At 43.5% G+C, this 23376-nt stretch overlaps 1 protein-coding gene across 13 annotated transcripts in view; it reads right to left on the bottom strand.

Moving 5' to 3' along the window:
* The window catches only part of LOC110536565 (TRAF2 and NCK-interacting protein kinase), a 54700-nt gene extending 33990 nt beyond the window's left edge, over positions 1-20710 (bottom strand). For 4 of the 13 annotated variants that reach the window (XM_036935064.1, XM_036935061.1, XM_036935065.1 and 1 more), the window contains exons 1-13: positions 20300-20703; positions 10555-10620; positions 2714-2770; positions 2477-2602; positions 2275-2385; positions 2080-2170; positions 1719-1849; positions 1551-1605; positions 1295-1373; positions 1051-1226; positions 888-954; positions 556-754; positions 196-324 (exon numbers count right to left, since the gene is read on the bottom strand). In XM_036935064.1, coding sequence (XP_036790959.1) covers positions 196-324; positions 556-754; positions 888-954; positions 1051-1226; positions 1295-1373; positions 1551-1605; positions 1719-1849; positions 2080-2170; positions 2275-2385; positions 2477-2602; positions 2714-2770; positions 10555-10620; positions 20300-20356 — 1344 coding nt within the window. In that variant the 5' untranslated portion in view covers positions 20357-20703. Of the gene's footprint in view, positions 1-195; positions 325-555; positions 755-887; positions 955-1050; positions 1227-1294; positions 1374-1550; positions 1606-1718; positions 1850-2079; positions 2171-2274; positions 2386-2476; positions 2603-2713; positions 2771-10554; positions 10621-20299 lie in introns of all 13 variants that reach the window. The other 9 variants (XM_036935060.1, XM_036935063.1, XM_036935068.1 and 6 more) reach the window with 6 other exon arrangements.
* Between the last annotated feature and the right edge of the window lie 2666 nt (positions 20711-23376).

Raw genomic sequence — 23376 nt, 5'->3', positions numbered from 1 at the left:
GAGAACGAGAGAAAGAGAGAAAGAGAGAAAGAGAGAGAGAAAGAGAGAAAGAAAGAGAGAAAGAGAGAAAGAGAGAAAGAGAGAAAGAGAGAGAAAGAGAGAAAGAGAGAGAGCGAGAGAGAGAGAGAGAGCGAGAGAGAGAGAGAGAGAGAAAGGAGAGAGAGAAAGTTGAGAGAGTGCGCACTTGAGTGTTACCTGTGTGTGTACCTGTTCTCTCTCTGCGTGCCTCCTCTCCTCATCTCTCCGTAGTTGTTCCATCTCTTCATAGCGTCTCCTCTGCTCTCTCTCCTGTTGCTTCCTCATCTCACGTTCCCTACGCTGTTGCTGTTGGAGAAAGAGAGAGATGGAGGGTGTGAGAAAGACAGAAAGAGACAGACAGAGAATGAATGTTGTAGGGTGAGCATCTTTTTATATAGGTTTTCAAAGCTGGCACCAGATATGTTATCAAGCTGAGCTGTGCTGGAAAATGCAACGTGAACAGAAAGGATCTGAGGCAGCAGAGTAGGGTTCAGGTGTGCATCATAGATCATGCTGCTCTTCCCAACAGCGCTCTACCTCCTCCAGTCTCCTCCTCTGCTCTTTCTGCTCCTCTATGCGTTTCTGTCGCTCTGCCAACAGGAGGCGTTTGTGTTCTTCATTCTGCTGTTGCTCCAACTGCTGCCTCCTCAGAGCCTCAGAACGCTCCTTATTGGCCAGCTGCAGCCGCAGGAAGTCCCGCCTCAACGTCGACTCCCCAGGGATGTTGATGATGGAGCTGGACAAAGACGAATGAGAGAAGGGATAGGAGAAGGAAGGTTGATGAGCGTAAATCACATTTGGAAGCAAATACGCATGCACACACCAGCGCATGTATGCACAAGCACAGAAAAAAAACACAAGCACCCTACCTTGGCTCCCCCATGTCCCGTTCCTCCTCCTCTTCCTCACTGCCACTGTACTCATACTCTGTCTCATCTGTAACACACGGTTAGAAACACATACATTAAGCAGTTACAAACACACGTCAATGGCCGACACAGTGGGATCTGAGCCCTCTGTTGTATGTCTCACCCCTCTCTCCGCGTTTCTTCTTGGTTCTGTCGATGTGGTCCTTCAGTTGGATGCGGACCTGTCGTTCGTTGGGCAGCTCTCTGATGAAGGGGTGCTTCAACAGCTGCTCTGTGTTGGGTCTCTGACCATGACTCTTCACCAAGCAACTCTCAATGAACGACTGGAACTTCTTAGACCTGAACGCACACAGTGATAACATAGTGAATGCTTGTGTGAATGTGTGTGTGTGTTTTTGGTAACTCACCACTTCTTGGACTTGAGTCTGGGGGCGGGGTTCCTGGGGATCAGGAAGAGAGCCCTCATTGGGTGCATGTCACACAGTGCTGCAGAGAGGAAAAGAAAGGGTTAACACCAGAGCCTTGACACAAACACACACAATACCCATCTCAAGATACCCCAATAACAAACTACAACACCTCCAACCAAGGCACACAACGTCTGATCGTGTCTAATGTCACGGTGTTGTGCCAGCCTGTGGTGTGGTTGGCGCTGGTACTTACGCGGTGCTCCTTCTGCCATCTCTATAGCCGTAATACCCAGAGACCACAGATCACTCTGAGAGAGAGAGAGAGAGAGAAAGAGCAAGAAGTTAGGAGGGATGGAGGAGATGACAAGGGAAAATACCCCTGAAACAAACACACTTATATACACACAGTCTGCTAAGGTACCTTGAAGTCGTAGGTGGCCTCAGGGTTTTCGTCGCAGGCGATGACTTCAGGAGCCATCCAATAGGGCGTTCCTATAAACGTGTTCCTCCTCCCCACAGTACGGTCCAACTGAGCACTCACACCGAAGTCCACTGGAACACACACAAGTTTAAACAGTTTGCTTGCTGCCTGTCTGGCTGCCTGTCTGGCTGCCTGTCTGGCTGCCTGTCTGGCTGCCTGTCTGGCTGCCTGTCTGTCTGGCTGTCTGTCTGGCTGTCTGTCTGTCTGTCTGGCTGCCTGGCTGTCTGGCTGTCTGGCTGCCTGCATGTCTGGCTGTCTGGCTGCCTGCATGTCTGCCTGCCTGCCTGCATGTCTGTCTCACCCAATTTGACCTCTGCGTTCTCTGTCAGCAGGACGTTCTGACCCTTGATGTCTCTGTGGATGACCTTGTGTTGGTGGAGATGGGTCAGACCCTAGCAATAGAGAGAGAGATAGAGGTTGGTAATTAGAAGACATTATTTCAGTAGGTCTCATTCCAAATGTGTTGATTGCATTAGTTCTAGATAGAGGGTGGTACCCTGAGGATCTCTCTGCAGATGTAGGCAGTCCACTCCTCCTTCAGAGAGTTCCCCTTGGTGTTCTTAATCAGATCTGTCACCGAGCCTGCCCCACAGAACTCCATCACCAACTACAGAGAGACAGAGAGAGACACAGAGAGATGAACACACACCAAACTGAACAGAACTGACAGTCATGCACACATGCAAACACGTACGTACCCATAGCTGGTCGTCGATACCAGGTGGGTTCTTCTTGACGAAGGCACCGTAATAGGTAGCAATGTTCCGATGGTGGCTGTACTTCTTCAACATGTTGATCTCTGCTTTAATCTCCTCTTCCTCATCCTGGAACACACACACACCATATAGTGATACAAACACAGTTGAGAACAATTTGGGATAGCTTTCTTTATATTTGTGTGTGTGTGTGTGCGCACGTGCATGCATGTGACTTACGCCAGTGACGTCCATAACTTTGATGGCCGCAAGCTGGCCTGTTTTGACATGCCGACCCTGAAAAAAAGAGAGAGAATGTGAAATAAATCAGTTTTGCCAACATTACCATCCTGTAATCTGTGTGTTTTGGTCCCAGAGCCACAGGCTGTCGCCCAGCTCTCAGCCTGACCAAGATGGCTGACCGGCCAACACAAACGACTGCCTCTGATGCGCATTGACAAGGCTCCATCTAGATCTACTGTATGTCAGCTGCCAACAGAGGCAGCTACTTTACACTAGGGAAGTTAAATAATACAAAAAACATCACTTAAGATAAGATGCGGATTGAGTGTTTGCCTTTATAGTGAGGAACAATTCCCACATCACTGCCATAACACATAGAAACACTTCCTCATGGTAGCCTAGCAACAGGCCTGGCACGTTGTTAAGTCACAGGGATTTTTACACTGTGGTCCAGACAGGCAGACATGTGAGCTGGGGTTACAACACACACAAACACCGTATCTGTTTCCTAGTATTGCATCAGACACACTGAATGTAATTGACAGGCAGAGAAGCTGAACCAAACTGTTAAAAGTCACTCTTCTGTTCTCGACAAGGTTCCACAGAGATGCTGACCCATGTTGACTTCCACAGTTGTGTCAAGTTGGCTGGATGTCCTTTGGGTGGTGGACCAATCTTGATACACATGGGGAACTGTAGAGTGTGAAAAACCCAACAACCGGTGCGCCTAGCACCTATTTCCATACCCTGTTCAAAGGCACAATCTTTTGTCTTGCCCATTCACCCTCTGAATGGCACACATACACAATCCATGTCTGAATTGTCTCAAGGCTTAAAAATCCTTCTTTACCCTGTCTCCTCCCCTTCATCTACACTGATTGAAGTGGATATTACAAGTGGAATGAATAAGGTATCACCAGGATTTACCTGGTCAGTCAATGTCATGGAAAGAGCATTTTTGTACACTCAAGTGTATAACAGATAAAATAATACTTGAATCAATAGACATCGAAATGGATAAAACATAATTGAACTGCATAGAGCGGTAATGTGTGTGTGTGTGTGTGTGTGTGTAGGGGTGTGTGTGTGTGTGTGTGTGTGTGTGTGTGTGTGTAGGGGTGTGTGTGTGAGTGTGTGTGTAGGGGTGTGTGTGTGTGGAGAGAAAAGGACAGAATACTCCCTTTATAGGTGTCCTAAGGCATAAGAACACTCATTGGTTCAGACATGCCTCGCATTCCTGATCTGTTGGAGTACTTTAACTCTACTGATTAGACCCAACACACGAGAGAGAGAGAGACACAGACAGAGACAAAAACAGAGACCGAGACAGACATGGAGAGATAGAGGAAGAGAGAAGGACTGAAGGGGCTATGAGACCTACCAATTTGTCTTCCAGTGAAAAGATAGATAACATGGAAACAAATAGGCCTATAGCTTCACACAAACCTACCCATCTCTGCCTGACAAACAGTGTGCAACAGACTCCCTGAACAGCCAACCCTGGCTGCAATCTCACAAGTTAGCTTACAACAAGTGCATCAGAGCGATTTGACCTAAAACAGCCCCTAGCAGAGAAAGCAAGTGCTTTTGGGGCAGCAGGTAGCCTTGTGGTTAGAGCGTTGGGCCAGTAACCAGCAGGTAGCCTTGTGGTTAGAGCGTTGGGCCAGTAACCAGCAGGTAGCCTTGTGGTTAGAGCGTTGGGCCAGTAACCAGCAGGTAGCCTTGTGGTTAGAGTGTTGGGCCAGTAACCAGCAGGTAGCCTTGTGGTTAGAGCGTTGGGCCAGTAACCAGCAGGTAGCCTTGTGGTTAGAGCGTTGGGCCAGTAACCAGCAGGTAGCCTTGTGGTTAGAGCGTTGGGCCAGTAACCAGCAGGTAGCCTTGTGGTTAGAGCGTTGGGCCAGTAACCAGCAGGTAGCCTTGTGCTTAGAGCGTTGGGCCAGTAACCAGCAGGTAGCCTTGTGCTTAGAGTGTTGGGCCAGTAACCAGCAGGTAGCCTTGTGCTTAGAGTGTTGGGCCAGTAACCAGCAGGTAGCCTTGTGGTTAGAGCGTTGGGCCAGTAACCAGCAGGTAGCCTTGTGGTTAGAGCGTTGGGCCAGTAACCGAAAGGTTGCAAGATCGAATCCCCGAGCTAACAAGGTAAAAAACAGTCGTTCTGCCCCTGAACAAGGCAGTTAACCCACTGTTCCTAGGCCATCATTGTAAATAAGAATTTGTTCTTAAGTGACTTGCTTAGTTAAATAAAAGGTACACATTTTTTTAAAGTGCAACCGAGTGCATCAATACCTGGGCCCTGTCCAAAAACAACCCCTAGCACCAAACACATTGTTTCTTGGAGATTGAAGGGTTAAGAAGTACTAGCTACACTTTGTGTTTTCAGATCTACACAAGTGCTTGGGTTTAGGGGCCAGGAGTTGAATCGCAACCGGGCCCTGAAGTGAAAAACATGTTGGCAAATACAACTCATCAGCTCTCAGCTCCTCACTGTTAAGCTCTAACAGGTTAGTGGAAGGTGGCACCACAAAGTTTGTAAACCCACAGGTGCAACATCGCAACACTTCCGGGAATGCTTGCAAAGCAGACAAAACAGTGGTTTGGGGTTTGAGAAGTCAATGACAGAAGTGAAAAATTATTCGTTAGTTATTCATTTTCTCGATTGCCACACTCCAAAAGATACAGCAAATTTGTATGTACACTACTGGTCAAAAGTGTTAGACTTTTTTGGTTAATACATGATTTCGTATGTGTTTTTTAATAGTTTTCCAAATCAAATCAAATTTTATTTGTCACATACACATGGTTAGCAGATGTTAATGCGAGTGTAGCGAAATGCTTGTGCTTCTAGTTCCGACAATGCAGTAATAACCAACAAGTAATCTAACTAACAATTCCAAAACTACTGTCTTGTACACAGTGTAAGGGGATAAAGAATATGTACATAAGGATATATGAATGAGTGATGGTACAGAGCAGCATAGGCAAGATACAGTAGATGGTATCGAGTACAGTATATACATATGAGATGAGTATGTAAACAAAGTGGCATAGTTAAAGTGGCTAGTGATACATGTATTACATAAGGATACAGTCGATGGTATAGAGTACAGTATATACGTATGCATGAGATGAATAATGTAGGGTAAGTAACATTATATAAGGTAGCATTGTTTAAAGTGGCTAGTGATATATTTACATCATTTCCCATCAATTCCCATTATTAAAGTGGCTGGAGTTGAGTCAGTGTCAGTGTGTTGGCAGCAGCCACTCAATGTTAGTGGTGGCTGTTTAACAGTCTGATGGCCTTGAGATAGAAGCTGTTTTTCAGTCTCTCGGTCCCAGCTTTGATGCACCTGTACTGACCTCGCCTTCTGGATGATAGCGGGGTGAACAGGCAGTGGCTCGGGTGGTTGATGTCCTTGATGATCTTTATGGCCTTCCTGTGACATCGGGTGGTGTAGGTGTCCTGGAGGGCAGGTAGTTTGCCCCCGGTGATGCGTTGTGCAGACCTCACTACCCTCTGGAGAGCCTTACGGTTAAGGGCGGAGCAGCTACCGTACCAGGCGGTGATACAGCCCGCCAGGATGCTCTCGATTGTGCATCTGTAGAAGTTTGTGAGTGCTTTTGGTGACAAGCCAAATTTCTTCAGCCTCCCGAGGTTGAAGAGGCGCTGCTGCGCCTTCTTCACAATGCTGTCTGTGTGAGTGGACCAATTCAGTTTGTCTGTGATGTGTATGCCGAGGAACTTAAAACTTGCTACCCTCTCCACTACAGTTCCATCGATGTGGATAGGGGGGTGTTCCCTCTGCTGTTTCCTGAAGTCCACAATCATCTCCTTAGTTTTGTTAACGTTGAGTGTGAGGTTATTTTCCTGACACCACACTCCGAGGGCCCTCACCTCCTCCCTGTAGGCCGTCTCGTCGTTGTTGGTAATCAAGCCTACCACTGTTGTGTCGTCCGCAAACTTGATGATTGAGTTGGAGGCGTGCGTGGCCACGCAGTCGTGGGTGAACAGGGAGTACAGGAGAGGGCTCAGAACACACCCTTGTGGGGCCCCAGTGTTGAGGATCAGCGGGGAGGAGATGTTGTTGCCTACCCTCACCACCTGGGGGCGGCCCGTCAGGAAGTCCAGTACCCAGTTGCACAGGGCGGGGTCGAGACCCAGAGTCTCGAGCTTGATGACGAGCTTGGAGGGTACTATGGTGTTGAATGCCGAGCTGTAGTCAATGAACAGCATTCTCACATAGGTATTCCTCTTGTCCAGATGGGTTAGGGCAGTGTGCAGTGTGGTTGAGATTGCATCGTCTGTGGACCTATTTGGGCGGTAAGCAAATTGGTGTGGGTCTAGGGTGTCAGGTAGGGTGGAGGTGATATGGTCCTTGACTAGTCTCTCAAAGCACTTCATGATGACGGAAGTGAGTGCTACGGGGCGGTAGTCGTTTAGCTCAGTTACCTTAGCTTTCTTGGGAACAGGAACAATGGTGGCCCTCTTGAAGCATGTGGGAACAGCAGACTGGTATAGGGATTGATTGAATATGTCCGTAAACACACTGGCCAGCTGGTCTGCGCATGCTCTGAGGGCGCGGCTGGGGATGCCGTCTGGGCCTGCAGCCTTGCGAGGGTTAACACGTTTAAATGTCTTACTCACCTCGGCTGCAGTGAAGGAGAGACCGCATGTTTTCGTTGCAGGCCGTGTCAGTGGCACTGTATTGTCCTCAAAGCGGGCAAAAAAGTTATTTAGTCTGCCTGGGAGCAGGACATCCTGGTCCGTGACTGGGCTGGATTTCTTCCTGTAGTCCGTGATTGACTGTAGACCCTGCCACATGCCTCTTGTGTCTGAACCGTTGAATTGAGATTCTATTTTGTCTCTGTACTGACGCGTAGCTTGTTTGATAGCCTTGCGGAGGGAATAGCTGCACTGTTTGTATTCGGTCATGTTACCAGACACCTTGCCCTGATTAAAAGCAGTGGTTCGCGCTTTCAGTTTCACGCAAATGCTGCCATCAATCCACGGTTTCTGGTTAGGGAATGTTTTAATCGTTGCTATGGGAACACCATCTTCAACACACGTTCTAATGAACTCGCACACCGAATCAGCGTATTCGTCAATGTTGTTGTCTGACGCAATACGAAACATGTCCCAGTCCACGTGATGGAAGCAGTCTTGGAGTGTGGAGTCAGCTTGGTCGGACCAGCGTTGGACAGACCTCAGCGTGGGAGCCTCTTGTTTTAGTTTCTGTCTGTAGGCAGGGATCAACAAAATGGAGTCGTGGTCAGCTTTTCCGAAAGGGGGGCGGGGCAGGGCCTTATATGCGTCGCAGAAGTTAGAGTAACAATGATCCAAGGTCTTTCCACCCCTGGTTGCGCAATCGATATGCTGATAAAATTTAGGGAGTCTTGTTTTCAGATTAGCCTTGTTAAAATCCCCAGCTACAATGAATGCAGCCTCCGGATAAATGGTTTCCAGTTTGCAAAGAGTCAAATAAAGTTCATTCAGAGCCATCGATGTGTCTGCTTGGGGGGGGATATATTCGGCTGTGATTATAATCGAAGAGAATTCTCTTGGTAGATAATGCGGTCTACATTTGATTGTGAGGAATTCTAAATCAGGTGAACAGAAGGATTTGAGTTCCTGTATGTTTCTTTCATCACACCATGTCACGTTAGCCATAAGGCATACGCCCCCGCCCCTCTTCTTACCAGAAAGATGTTTGTCAATGTTTATTTTGATGTCTTCACTATTATTCTACAATGGAGAAAATAGTAAAAATAAAGAAAAACCCTTGAATGAGTAGGTGTCCTAAAACTTTTGACCAGTAGTGTACGCGTGTGTGGGTTTGCATAGTACGTGCATCATTGACGATATGAGGAAGATGAGGAAAATGCAAGCAAACACACAGACACACACAGCACTGCCATGGTCATGTTGGGGCTTGATCCAGGTACTGCAGGTAAGATCATGTTGTGTAATGAGCCTCATCTCACCCAGCAAGACTAAAGGCTGTCAAAACACACACACACACACGAAATGGCAGAACCCGCTTCTGCTGTTATCTCTTATATTATTCGACCGTGTGTGTGTGCAGGCTGTGTGTGTCAGTATAAGGCTGCAGGACAGACAGCTTAACATGTTGACGTGAGACGACCGTTAGACCAGATAACGTGTTTCTACTAGAGGTCGGCATGGCCGATTAATTAGGGCCAATGAATTAGGGCCGATTTCAAGTTTTCATAACAATCGGTAATCTGCATTTTTGGATGCCGATTATGGCCGATTACATTGCACTCCACGAGGAGACCACCTGTTACGAGAGTGCAGCAAGGAGCCAAGGTAAGTTGCTAGCTAGCATTAAACTTATCTTATAAAAAACAATCAATCTTAACATAATCTCTAGTTAACTACACATGGTTGATGATATTACTAGTTTAACTAGCTTGTCCTGCGTTGAAAATAATCAATGCGGTGCCTGTTAATTTATCATCGAATCCCAGCCTACTTCGCCAAACGGGTGATGATTTAATAAGTGCATTCCCGAAAAAAGCACAATCGTTGCAACAATGTACCTAACCATAAACACCAATGCCTTTCTTAAAATCCAGATGAAAAATCCAGAAGTATATATTTTTAAACCTGCATCTTTAGTTACAAGAAATTCATGTTAGCAGGCAATATTAACTAGGGAAATTGTGTCACTTCTCTTGCGTTCAGTGCAAGCAGAGTCAGGTTATATGCTGCAGTTTGGGCTGCCTGGCTCATTGAGAACTGTGTGAAGACCATTTCCTCCTAACAAAGACCGTAATTAATTTGCCAGAATATTACATAATGATGACATAGCATTGAAGGTTGTGCAATGTAACAGCAATATTTAGACCTAGGGATGTCACCCGTTCAATAAAATATGGAACAGTTCCGTATTTCACTGAAAGACTAAACGTTTTGTTTTAGAAATTATAGTTTCCTGATTTAACCATATAAATGACCTTAGGCTCGCATTTCTGTGTGTTTATTATAATTAAGTCTATGATTTGATAGAGCAGTTTGACTGAGCGGTGGTAGACAGCAGCAGGCTCGTAAGCATTCATTCAAACAGCACTTTCCTGCATTTGCCAACAGATCTTGTAATGCTTGAAGCACAGCGCTGTTTATGACTTCAAGCCTAACTCCCAAGATCTGGCTGGCAATGCTAAAGTGCCTATTATAACATCCAGTATTCAAAGGTATATGAAATACAAATGGTATAGAGAGAAATAGTCCTATAATTCCTATAATAACTACAACCTAAAACTTCTTACCTGGGAATATTGAAGACTGATGTTAAAAGGAACCACCAGCTTTCATATGTTCTCATGTTCTGAGCAAGGAACTGAAACGTTAGCTCTTTTACATGGCACATATTGCACTTTTACTTTCTTCTCCAACACGGTGTTTTTTGCATTATTTAAACCAAATTGAACATCTTCCAATATTTATTTGAGACTAAATTGAATTTTATTTATGTATTATATTAAGTTAAAATAAGTGTTCATTCAGTATTGTTGTAATTGTCATTATTACAAATATATATATATAAAAATCAACTGATTAATCGCTATCGGCTTTTTTTCGGTCCTCCAATACTTGGTATCGTCTTTGAAAAATCATAAATCGGTCAACATCTAGTTTCTACGGACGAGCTTAACTAGCCAACATTGCCATAACGTCGCCTACAAGTGGGATCAGGGATTTCTATTGGAAAGCAGTTTGTGCCTATCTTCATACTATACTGTCTTTGGTGACAGAGCCCAAGTGGGAGGAGTCCTCAGGCACGCTGTAGGTTGAGAGTGTGGTGAGGGGTGTGTCTTACCTTGTAGACCTGCCCGTAGGTTCCATTTCCCACCAACTCCACTAGCTCAAATATACCAGCAGGGTCCTGGAGGGAGCAGAGAGCGGGAGAGTAGGAGAGAGGGAAGAGAGAAGAGAGAATAGTTAGTCAAGCATTGAAACTCTTTACTCAAGAATTCAGATCCTGTGGAATCTGACCCCCCCCACACACTCCCAGATGGGATTTGCAAAAAAAAGTGACATTCTTTTTTATTCAAGGTCAAACAGAAGCACTTCTAAACCTAGAACACTGCTCTAGAGACAGGTTGACATCTACACACAACCTCTCTGTCTTTTAACTAGCACCACCACACACATAAATGTCTCCTCACACGTGTGTGTGAGAAAGGAGAAAGCATTGGAGTCATGGCTTGGCGTGAGTGTGTGTGCCAATGCGTGTGTATGTGTGCGTTAATAGCAATGTCAATATGAATATTGTGCAAATTTTCTTGCTTCATACCACTCAAGTTATGAGGGTGTCTGGAAGTTGATTAATGTATTAGTCTCCTCATTTAATCTTTGATCTCTAAATGGCCCTTGATTTAAACAACTCTCAGGGAGTGAAGCCACTAACCCCCTAGTCACTAACCCCTCTAGATGAGAGCATTCGATATTAAACCATAAATATGAGATTATGGTGCTATTAACGGCTGGCGTTAAGGCGGCGCTAGTATCAAACGCACGTTAGTTCACAATTTCGCATTTTCTAGCCCTATGTCAGGTTTGTTAATTTACCTGTCTTATATCAGCTCGCTTACGGTCAGATGGGAGGGGCGGAAATATTTGGGGTGTGTCCTTAAAAACAGGAGGCAGCACTGATGGGGATGTTTAAGACCAACCAAAAACTGGTTTTAGCGGTAACACAGTTGGTTATGGCATGAATTTTGACAGAGGAAACGCAGCCTATCCCGCTGTGACGTCCATATAACTATAGTAGCCTGATGTAAATGATATTTTATTTTTTGTATTTTATTTGATTATTTGATTAAAAACCAAGCAAACCCCTCTCCCCACATTATTTTACCCAGCAAGGTCCCGTTTCGGATTTGCATAAATCCCCCCAAACCATGATGTAGGCTACGTGTCAATGCCCATCATGAAAGGAGAGAGAACCTTAACCTTATTTATAAATAATCTATAAGGTAAGAAATGGCTTATTTTCCGTTTCATAGGTTCAAAACCCTCCCTTAGGGCTGCTATAAAGATGGCTGGTTCAACAGCACTGACTGTCTTTTTTATCCTGGTGGTTTTATGATGTCATTACATTTTACATTTATTGATTGTTGTTGAAAAATAAAAAAATAAAAAAAGACTTGTTTTCATTTAATTTTATTACAACCAAACTTATTAGAATGATTCCCCGTCCTGGTATTATGGTGACAACGTCCGCGACACTCTTGCAATGCAACTTCTGGAGATGTGTGAACGTGACCTGATCTGTAATATGGTTCAGATTATGTTAATAAACATAGGCCTATATGGAAGCAGTATAACGGTGAGTGGACATTCTCCCATTTGATTTATATTGGATCTTTGTCCAGCTACTGTGAAAGTTTGGATGTGCGTAAAATCCTCCATAGTCTGCGTTGTTTTAATATTATATGCCCACGGGGAGAAATGAAGGTGCCTGTAAGTGTGATATAGCCTATTTTGTTTAGAATTGAATTCTAATTATTTGTTCTCTTTTTAGGCCTTATTAATAATGAATTGAATCTTGCTGATTAACAATGTTTGACATGTCCATGCTCAGCCATAATGTAATTTACAGTAGGCCTAGCCCCTATATCAGTGCTAATACTATTGAAGCCATGCAATTACTTAGACTGCAAATGGGTTCAAGTTAAGATATTTAGCAAAGATTGGTCTAAATTTTGATACTTAATTTCTGTAAACTATAACGGACTAAACTTAGAATTGAAGTTGATTCCAAGGCAATACATGAAAGACTGTAAATACACAACTTAAAGAAACCACACTTGGCCATGGAGCACGTTCTGGAGCAACGCAATGTGCTTCACAGGAAAAAAATGTAAAACTATAGATAAAATATTTACTACACATCAAGCATAATAGGACAAAATACAAAAGAAAAACAATATAAACTGAATGGCTAAAATGCACCCTAAGGAAAACCAAGCTAAAAAGGTGTGTTTTAATATCTCTTTTAAATATGTCCTGTTTCGGCCTCCCTCAGGTTCACTGGCAGGTTATTACAGAGGCTGGGGGCATAGTAACTAAAGGCTGTCTCTCCATGCCTCTTGGTCCTAGGCTTTGGGAAAGTTAAAAGGCCAGTGTCAGAAGTCCTGAGGGACCTACTGTGTACATAACTTAAAAGTATGTCTGATATGTATTGGGGTGCACAATCGTGGATTGGTTTAAAAACCAATTGAGGAAACTTAAAATAAATTCTAAAACTAACAGACAGCCAGTACAGAGACCTTAAAACCGGTGTAATGTGTGCTCTCCGTCTGGTCTTGGTCAGTACCCGTGCTGCAGCAGTCGGTATGTTTTGCAGTTGACCAATGGCTTTCTTGGGCAGACCAGACAGGGGAGCATTACAGTAGTCAAGCCTGCTTGTAATAAAAGCATGGATGAGTCTCTCTGTATCAGCCTGAGAGACAGACGCACCTTGGCAATGCACCTCAGGTGGTAAAAAGCTATTTTTGAAAAATTCCTCATGTGTGATTCGAAATTGAGTTCAGAATCTAAAATGACACCTAGGTTTTTTACTTGGCGTTTCATCTTTATTGCCCACAAATTAAAATGTGCGGCCAGAATCTCTCTCTGTGCTTCCACTCCAACAATAAGTATCTCGGGCTTGTTTTGATTTAGCTGAAGTTGTGAGCCATCTAGGTATTTAAATCACGAATACAGTCTAATCATTTATCAATGGTGACATAGAAATGGAAAGTTGTGTATCATCTGCGAAGCAGTGATAATTAATGCTGTGTTTATTTGTATTTTTTACCTCCCTTTTCTCCCCAATTTTGTGATATCCAATTGCGATCTAATTACAATATTGCTTTATCGCTGCAACTCCTCCAGAGCATAACCTGCCAAACCGCGCTTCTTAAAACTTCTTCAGGATCAGCGTCCCTTCAGCGCGTTATGTCAAGATCGCAGATTTTAGAGAAACAACAAATGTCGGTACATATAAGTGTCTTATATCGGCTGAAAGCTTAAATTCTTGTTAATATAACTGCACTGTCCAATTTACAGTAGCTATTACTGCGGAAAAAGTCCATGCTATTGTGAGGAGAGCTCCTAACAACAAAACACTTTATTCACCGCGATAAGTTTAATAATTCACCTCTGAAGGTGAAATGTATACTTACAGTTGAAGTCGGAAGTTTACATACACTTAGGTTGGTGTCAATAAAACTTGTTTTTCAACCACTCCACAAATTTCTTGTTAACAAACTATAGTTTTGGCAAGTCAGATAGGACATCTATTTTGTACATAACACAAGTCATTTTTCCAACAATTGTTTACAGATGGATTATTTCACTTAATCACAATTCCAGTGGGTCAGAAGTTTACATACACTAAGTTGACTGTGCCTTTAAAAAGCTTGGAAAATTCCAGAAAATTGTGTCATGGCTATAGAAGCTTCTGATAGTCTAATTGACATCATTTGAGTCAATTGGGGGTGTACTTGTTTATGTATGTCAAGGCCTACCTTCAAAACTCAGTACCTCTTTGCTTGACATCATGGGAAAATAAAAATAAAAATCAGCCAAGACCATGGGACCACGCAGCCGTCATACCGCTCAGAAAGGAGATGCGTTCTGTCTCCTAGAGATGAACGTACTTTGGTGCGAAAAGTGCAAATCAATTCCAGAACAACAGCAAAGGACCTTGTGAAGACGTTGGAGGAAACGGGTACAAAAGTATCTACATCCACAGTAAAATGAGTCCTATATCGACATAACCTGAAAGGCTGCTCAGCAAGGAAGAAGCCACTGCTCCAAAACCGCAATAAAAAAGCCAGACTACAGTTTACAACTGCACATGGGGACAAATATGGTACTTTTTGGAGAAATATCCTCTGGTCTGATGAAACAAAAATAGAACTGTTTGGCCATTATGACCATCGTTATGTTTGGAGGAAAAAGGGGGAGGCTTGTAAGCCGAAGAACATCATCCCAACTGTGAAGCACGGGGGTGGCAGCATCATGTTGTGGTGGTACTTTGCTGCAGGAGGGACTGGTGCACTTCACAAAATAGATGGCAGGGAGGTAGGGAAATTATGTGGATATACTGAAACAACATCTCAAGACATCCGTCAGGAAGTTAAAGCTTGGTTCCAAATGGACAAACATACTTCCAAAATTGTGGCAAAATGGCTTAAGGACAACAAAGTCAAGGTTTTGGAGTGGCCATCACAAAGCCCTGACCTCAATCCTATAGAAAATTAGTGGGCAGAACTGAAAAAGTGTGTGCGAGCAAGGAGGCCTACAAACCTGACTCAGTTACATCAGATCTGTCAGGAGGAATGGGCCAACATTCACCCAACTTATTGTGGGAAGCTTGTGGACGGCTACCTGAAACGTTTGACCCAAGTTAAACCATTTAAAGGCAATGCTAACAAATACTAATTGAGTGTATGTAAACTTCTGACCCACTGAGAATGTGATGAAAGAAATAAAAGCAGAAATAAATAATTCTCTCTACTATTATTCTGACATTTCACATTATTAAAATAAAGTGATGATCCTAACTGACCTAAGACAGGGAATTGTTACTTGGATTAAATGTCAGGAATTGTGAAAAACTGAGTTTAAATGTATTTGGCTAAGGTGTATGTAAAATCCCGACTTCAACTGTACATTCTGAATTATTATCATCCAAAGAGTCCCAGAGAAAACATGAAGTTTTGTTAGATAAAATAATTTCCATATAGCATGCACGATCGATTTTGTATTTCCACTCGTTCAATTTGCAAAGACAGTGTATTAAAGTAAATTCATGTTAGCAGGCAATATTAACTAGGGAAATTGTGTCACTTCTCTTGCGTTCATTGCACGCAGAGTGGGGGTATATGTATGCAACAGTTTGGGCCGCCTGCCTCGTTGCAAACTAATTTGCCAGAATTTTACATAATGATGACATAGCATTGAAGGTTGTGCAATGTAACAGCAATATTTAGACCTAGGGATGTCACCCGTTCAATAAAATATGGAACGGTTCCGTATTTCACTGAAAGAATAAACGTTTTGTTTTAGAAATTATAGTTTCCGGATTTGACCATATTAATGACCAAATGCTCGTATTTCTTTGTTTATTATATTATAATTAAGTCTATAAGTTTTGGATATTTGATAGAGCAGTCTGACTGACCGGTGGTAGGCGGCAGCAGGTTCGTAAGCATTCATTCAAACTTTACTGCGTTTGCCAGCAGCTCTTAGCAAAGCTTGCTTCACAGCGCTGTTTTTGACTTCAAGCCTATCAACTCCTGAGATTAGGCTGGCAATACTAAAGTGCCTATTAGAACATCCAATAGTCAAAGGTATATGAAATACAAACGGTATAGAGAGAAATAGTTGACGCGTCATAATTCCTATAATAACTACAACCTAAAACATCTTAACTGGGATTATTTAAGAACTGGGAATATTGAACCACCAGCTTTCATATGTTCTCATGTTCTGAGCAAGGAACTTTTTACATGGCACATATTGCGCTTTTACTTTCTTCTCCAACACTCTGTTTTTGCATTATTAAACCAAATTGAGCATGTTTCATTATTTATTTGAGACTAATAAAATAGATTTTATTGATGTTTTATATTAAGTTAAAATAAAAGTGTACATTGTTCATTCAGTATTGTTGTATCTGTCATTGTTACAAATATATATACCATACAACACTCCTTCCGTGGACTCCAAATGCTTTTAAACGCTAGTAAAACCAAATGCATGCTTTTCAACCGTTCGCTGCCCGCACCCGCCCGCCTGACTAGCATCACCACCCTGGACGGTTCCGACCTAGAATATGTGGACAACTATAAATACCTAGGTGTCTGGCTAGACTGTAAATATATTAAACATCTTCAATCAAAAATCAAATCTAGAATTGGCTTTCTATTTCACAACAAATCCTCCTTCACTCACGCCGCCAAACTTACCCTAGTAAAACTGACTATCCTACCGATCCTCGACTTCGGATATGTCATCTACAAAATAGCTTCCAACACTCTACTCAGAAAACTGGATGTAGTCTATCACAGTGCCATCCGTTTTGTAACCAAATCACCTTATACCACCCACCACTGCGACCTGTATGCTCTAGTCGGCTGGCCCTCGCTACATATTCGTCGCCAGACCCACTGGCTCCAGGTCATCTATAAGTTTATGCTAGGTAAAGCTCCGCCCTATCTCAGTTCACTGGTCACGATAACAACACCCACCCGTAGCACACGTACCAGCAGGTATATCTCACTGATCATCCCCAAAGCTAACACCTAATTTGGCCACCTTTCCTTCCAGTTCTCTGCTGCCAGTGACTGGAACGAATTGCAAAAATCGCTGAAGTTGGAGACTTATTTCCCTCACCAACTTTAAACATCAACTATCTGAGCAGCTAACCGATCGCTGCAGCTGTACATAGTCCTTCTGTAAATAGCCCACCCAATCCATCTACTTCATCCCCATACTGTTTTTATTTCATTTACTTTTCTGCTCTTTTGCACACCAGTATCTCTACTTGCACATCATCATCTGCTCATTTATCACTCCAGTGTTAATCTGCTAAATTGTAACTATTCGCTCCTATGGCCTATTTATTGCCTACCTCCTCATGCCTTTCGCACACACTGTATATAGAGTTTATTTTTTCTACTGTGTCATTGATTTGTTTATTGTGTTGTTGGCTTGTTTATTGTTTACTCCATGTGTAACTCTGTGTTGTTGTCTGTGTCACACTGCTTTGCTATATCTTGGCCAGGTCGCAGTTGCAAATGAGAACTTGTTCTCAACTAGCCTACCTGGTTAAATAAAGGTGAAATTAAAAAAATATAGATATATAAATAAAATTGTCCGATTAATCGGTATCGGCTTTTTTTGGTGTCGGTGTTGAAAAATCATAATCGGTCGACCTCTAATTCAGAGTTATGAAGTTATGAAAACTGGTTGTTTTGCAAATGTTGAACTTATAATATGGCTACTAATACTTAGAAAGCTAAATCAAAGTCCAAGTATACAGATTTGACGATATTCTTGCAGAAAAATGTAATATGAATGTCTCCTTCCCGATTTGCCCAAATGTACCTGAGGACTTAACACAAAGTATTGTAGTTCACTCATACTTCAAATTATCCATCTGAAACTTTGCACATACACCGCTGCCATCTTGTGGACACTATCAGAATTACAACCAGAGTGCTGGATAACATTTCAAAGATGGTGGTAGAAAAAGACTAGTTGTTTTCTTCTTTGTATTTTCTTCTACCAGATCTATTGTGTTATATTCTCCTACATTCAATTCACATTTCCACAAACTTCAAAGTGTTTCCTTTCAAATGGTAACAAGAATATGCATATCCTTGCTTCAGGGCCTGAACCACAGGCAGTTAGATTTGGGTATGTAATTTAGGCAAAAATTGGGGGGGAAAGGGGCTATACCTAAGAAGTTTTAACACTTGCCTGCTTAACCCGGAAGCCAGCTGCATCAATGTGTTGAAGAAAACCCTGTTTACCAAAGTCAGCCTGCAGGCACCCGGCCCGCCACAAGGACTCGCTAGAGCGCGATGAGCCAAGTGAAGCCCCACCGGCAAAACCCTCCCCTAACCCGGACGTCGCTGGGCATATTGTGCGCCGCCCTATGGGACTCCCGGTCACGGCCATTTGTGAACCAGCCTGGTATCAAACCCGGGTCTGTATTGACACCTCAAGTACTGCGATGCAGTGCTTTAGACAGCACGGCCACTCGGGAGGCCAATGCTGTGCTTTCTGATAACGCTACTAAGGGGTAATATATATAAACTGAACTGGTTGAATGGAGATTGGCCGGAAATTGCTAAGATCTGAAGACTCTAGATAACTTTTCTTCAGAACAGGTTTCATCATAGCTGTTTTTAGTGCAGAGGGAAAGTGCCTGTGAAAAGTGATTAACTAATCAATCAAATGTATTTATAAATCCCTTTTAACATCAGCCAATGTCACAAAGTGATATACAGAAACACAGCCTAAAACCCCAAACAACAAGCAACGCAGATATAGAAGCACGGTGGCTAGGAAAAACTCCCTAGAAAGGCCAGAACCTAAGAAGATACCTAGAGAGGAAACAGGATGTTCAAACGTTCATAGACAACCAACAAGGTCAGATAATAATAATAGCATGCACTTCTTCAGATATGCAATTAAAGACAGTTTTGAAGGAGGTGGTGGGGATAGGATTGAGAAGGCAGGTAGAAGGCTTAAGTTGTGAAATCACTTTCCTGAGCATGTCTGTGTCAACCAGGGAAAATAACTCCATAGTGCCTTTGCGTGGTTGTCTAGGGCTTCTCATCAGGTCTTGCTTAACATCCCTGGTCTAGGGGAAGTGAGACCGACCAGGAAGAGTAAATGCCCATCTATCATGGGTAATGTGCACAACACTGAAATCCTCCCCAGCTTTCTGCCGCTCTGTGACCTCATTTCCAGTCGCACCGCAGACTCTGGACATGAGCTCAGAGAGAGAGGCCAGGTGTGTGTGTGTGTGTGTAATAACTGTCACACATCTATCAGATGTAGATGGAGAAGATAGAGATAACTAGTGAGGGAGACAGGCTGGGAGAAAGAGAGAGCTCTGCAAATTGTTTGGCTACATTTCTCAAGAGAGAGGATGAATAAGTCGATGTGCTGTTGGATGTGCCAGATTTCCACAGTCCAAAGATTCCGCAAATGTGTATGTATTTGCATAGTATGTGCATCATTCACAGCCATTGCCATATTAGGGAAAATGCAAGCAAGCAAGCAAACACACATACAGACACACACACACAGCATTGTTGGGTCATGTTGGGGCTTGATCCAGGTACTGCAGGTAAGATCATGTTGTGTAACGACCTGCCTGTAATGAGCCTCTCATCTCACCCAGCAAGACTAAAGGTTGTCAACAGACACTAGTGCTATGAGGCCGCTGTCACTGACTCCCCACAATGCCACGAAATGGCGGAAACCGCTTCTGCTGATATCTCTAATATTATTCAACCGTGTGTGTGTGTAGGCTGTGTGTGTGTGTCAGGGGCGGCGTGAGGCTGCACGACTGACAGTTTAACATCTGCCCCAAATACAGAGGGGGCTATACTACAGTACACAGGCCCAGGGCTCCATTACATCACGTTCCAATTGTTGAGAAGAAAAAGCTTTCCGAGGTTCTAAAGCGCGTGGGAGGGAGTTGCCATTACCGAGGAGAGACGAGGATCAAATCATCAACTCCTTTTCTATACCCCTGTACCCCCCTCCCCTCGTTATGTCGCATCTCTGTTATGTCGCATCGCTGTAGTAGGCTACAGCAGACGTCGGTTGATCCAAATGAATTATATCTGATCAGCGGATGTTGTCGCGTGCATGGCCGTTAACGATGGTTCGAGGACGCCAACCACACACAGACATACACACAGTCGGTAAGGTGAAGAGAGACTGTCGTTAACTGGGGATGGGTCAGGTGCTCGAGACGCCGTGTCTCATTCATACAGCCATTTTATCACGAACACACACTCAATCAACACACACACTCTCTTTACCCGTAGCGCTGACAGGTCTATCTCATCCAGGCTCCGGGCAGGGGAGTCGCTAGCCATGATTCTCTCTCAAAATGGAAGCTTCCTCTCCGATCATTTACTGAGAAGAGAAACCCTCTCTCCCCTCCAGCCGTTATAGTCCCCCGTTAGATCCCCGTTAGGCGTCCATTAATACTATTCCACAATGGGTAATATAATCCGTTTTTCCGTTTGATCCCGGTGGGAATACGGCTCGAGACCCCGAGGTGATCCAGGTACTACATGCTTTATACCGGCCCCCTGCACGGGTGAATGGTGAAAACTCACACACACTCCACGAGAGAGCAGTGAGCACATTCGCATACACACTGAGAGAGCAAAGCAAAGCGCCCGAAACAGTGTAGTCTCGCGCTCCCCGGGAGTGGCCAAGCAGCGGGCGGTTCTCCTGGAAACAGGGACGCCCACAATGTCACACACGCGCACGCACACTTGGTGTGAGTGAGAGAGAAAAAATACTCGATCCAAGGTTAGGTTAAGTGTTATTGTATCTTCAGGCTAATGTGCCATAAAACGAAGAATGTCTTTATGTTCTATAAGTACTTAATGACCTGCTGCATCTCTTCACATGGTAGCCTAGGGCATCATCATCACTGTGTATCATCATCACCATCACACACACCATCTTCATCAAGATCATCCTAAATAGTAGTAACAGCATCACAATCTGCATCATCATCATCGTCAATCAACTGTGTCTTGTTTGCTGAAGTCTGTATTCTCAATTCCTGACTGTAAATCGAATTCTAGTCCTAAATAACCACAACAATGTTTGGCCAAAAACGCTTTGTTCATTGCTGTGCAGGAATAAAGCAGCATTAACTGTGAGCAGGTCTTTCTTTATGAAAAATTACTTTCCTATGATAAACTGAATGGAATATCCTGCTACATGAACTAGATAGATGTTCACTGGCATCCTCTGGTGGAGAGAAGAACAGCAGGAGAGGAAAGTGGGACAAGAGAGAATGGAGAGTGAGAGAGAGAGAGAGAGAAAGAGAAAGAGAGAAAGAAAGAAAGAAAGAAAGAAAGAGAGGAGAGAGAGAGAGGGAAAGAAAGAGAGGCTGAGAGGAGAGAGAGAGAGAGAGAGAGAAAGAAAGAGAGGCAGAGAGGAGAGGGAGAGAGAGAGAGAGAAGAGGCCACAAATAGAGCTGAGAGTAAAAGGGTGAAATAGAGAGTGGATGAGTGAGAAATGTTGGGACTTAGATGCAAAGCAGAGATAAGATGTTAAAGAGAGTGGTTGAACAAGATCCTCCTGAGAGGAACAGTCAGTGCACTGTCAGTTTTCAGTCACACACACACACACACACACACACACACACACACACACACACACACACACACACACGGAGAGAAATATTTCCAGCATTCCAGAGGAGTGACTGTATCAGGTGTGTCTGTGAGTGTGTGTATGTATGAGTCCATTTCTGTCTTAATCTGGCAGGAGCTGCAAATATGGGCATAGCTGGGTCATGTAGAATTCTTGTTGGAGTGAGGGTTTAGCAGGAAATCCATATGGGCATAGTAATTAGGGGGAGGGAGAGAGTGGTATATAAGAAAATTTAAAGGGAGTTTCAGGTACACAATATCAATGTCTACCGCTATAGAATAAATTGTTACAGTTTGCTCTGGAGTCCATTATCATGTTCTTTTATTTATTTATTTAGATTCTGTATACCTGTGTAGTAAATAAAATGTATAAACAATAAATAATTAGTAGAGTAAGAAACAGATGAAGGACAGGAGGAGAACAAGAGGGGAGAATAGAGAAAGAGACAGGGTATGGGATTTGAAGCCATGCTTGGCTAGCAATCGCCCCACACAGCAGATCAGAAGTCCATTTAATCACCTCCCATGATTAGAAATGACAGTAAAACCTGACCCTAGATCTGTGGTTGTTAAGGGTATATGTGTCTGTGACATCTTTTATACTGTATATTCATTTCTAGTCAGAGTTATGTAATCCAGAGCATTAATTCAGAAACCAATGCTTAATCTGTCAAACTGGGCCAGCTAGACCAGAGGGGGAGAGGGACCGTGAAAGAGATGAGAGCTGATTGTCTATTAGCACCTGTGAAGAATAACGCCAACTAATGTAAAATAGAGCGGCTCTCCAGTTGGGCTGGTCTGTGACTCACCGACAACTTTCCCAGTCAGAGGAACAAGGCAACCTCACAGAGAAATTACACACAAGAAGGAACTTTATTTCCAGAGGGCATATGAGATGGACGTGGTTCGCATGTTGACGTTTATTGTCATGAATCTTGCGCTGGAGGCAGAACTGGGCGATTTCTGCTAGCCGGGCCAGCTGCAAAGTCAAAATTTAAGGTTAATGTTAGCAGTGTGGTTAAGAATACGGTTAAGTTTAAAATCAGATTTTATGACTGTGGCTGTGCCAGCTAGTGACCACTCTGCAGAGCTGCCTCCAGAACAAGATTCATGACAATAACTGCCAACCTACAAAGAGTGATATGAATGAAAATACTATACATAATAAACATAGCATGGCAATGCATGGTTAACCAGATACGATAGTGGAAGAGCAATAATAATATGGACTGTATAAAGTGATAGTGGCATAAGCAAAGGGCTGTATAAGACAAAGCCCAACGACTTTGTACAGTTACAGAGATTGTAACTGTACAAAGTAAATGCACAAGTTACAAAAGTAGCACCAACTCACTTCTGTCTACTCACCCCATCACACATGTCCACTTGGAGAGAGACTGAGGCAGATCTGACCTGAGCAGGCAAGAAGACTATCAGGTGTCCAGCCCCCTACCAACCACCTGACCCCAGCAACCTATCAGTGGCCTGGTCACAGAGGTCTGAGTTTGGGGAGACAGTTTATGACCCGCTAGTCTCTCTAGCCCTGTAAGGGGATTTTTTTAATATATATAAAAAAATTCACCATTGTTTAACCAGGTAGGCTAGTTGAGAACAAGTTCTCGTTTACAACTATGACCTGGCCAAGATAAAGCAAAGCAGTTTGACACAAACAACAACACAGAGTTACACAAGGAATAAACAAACATACAGTCAATAAT

Source organism: Oncorhynchus mykiss, chromosome 11 (genome assembly GCF_013265735.2).
Source record: "Oncorhynchus mykiss isolate Arlee chromosome 11, USDA_OmykA_1.1, whole genome shotgun sequence".
In the NCBI taxonomy this organism is placed as follows: domain Eukaryota; kingdom Metazoa; phylum Chordata; class Actinopteri; order Salmoniformes; family Salmonidae; genus Oncorhynchus; species Oncorhynchus mykiss.
Note: the sequence above shows the minus strand (reverse complement) of the source record. Positions and strands in the feature narration are given on the sequence as shown.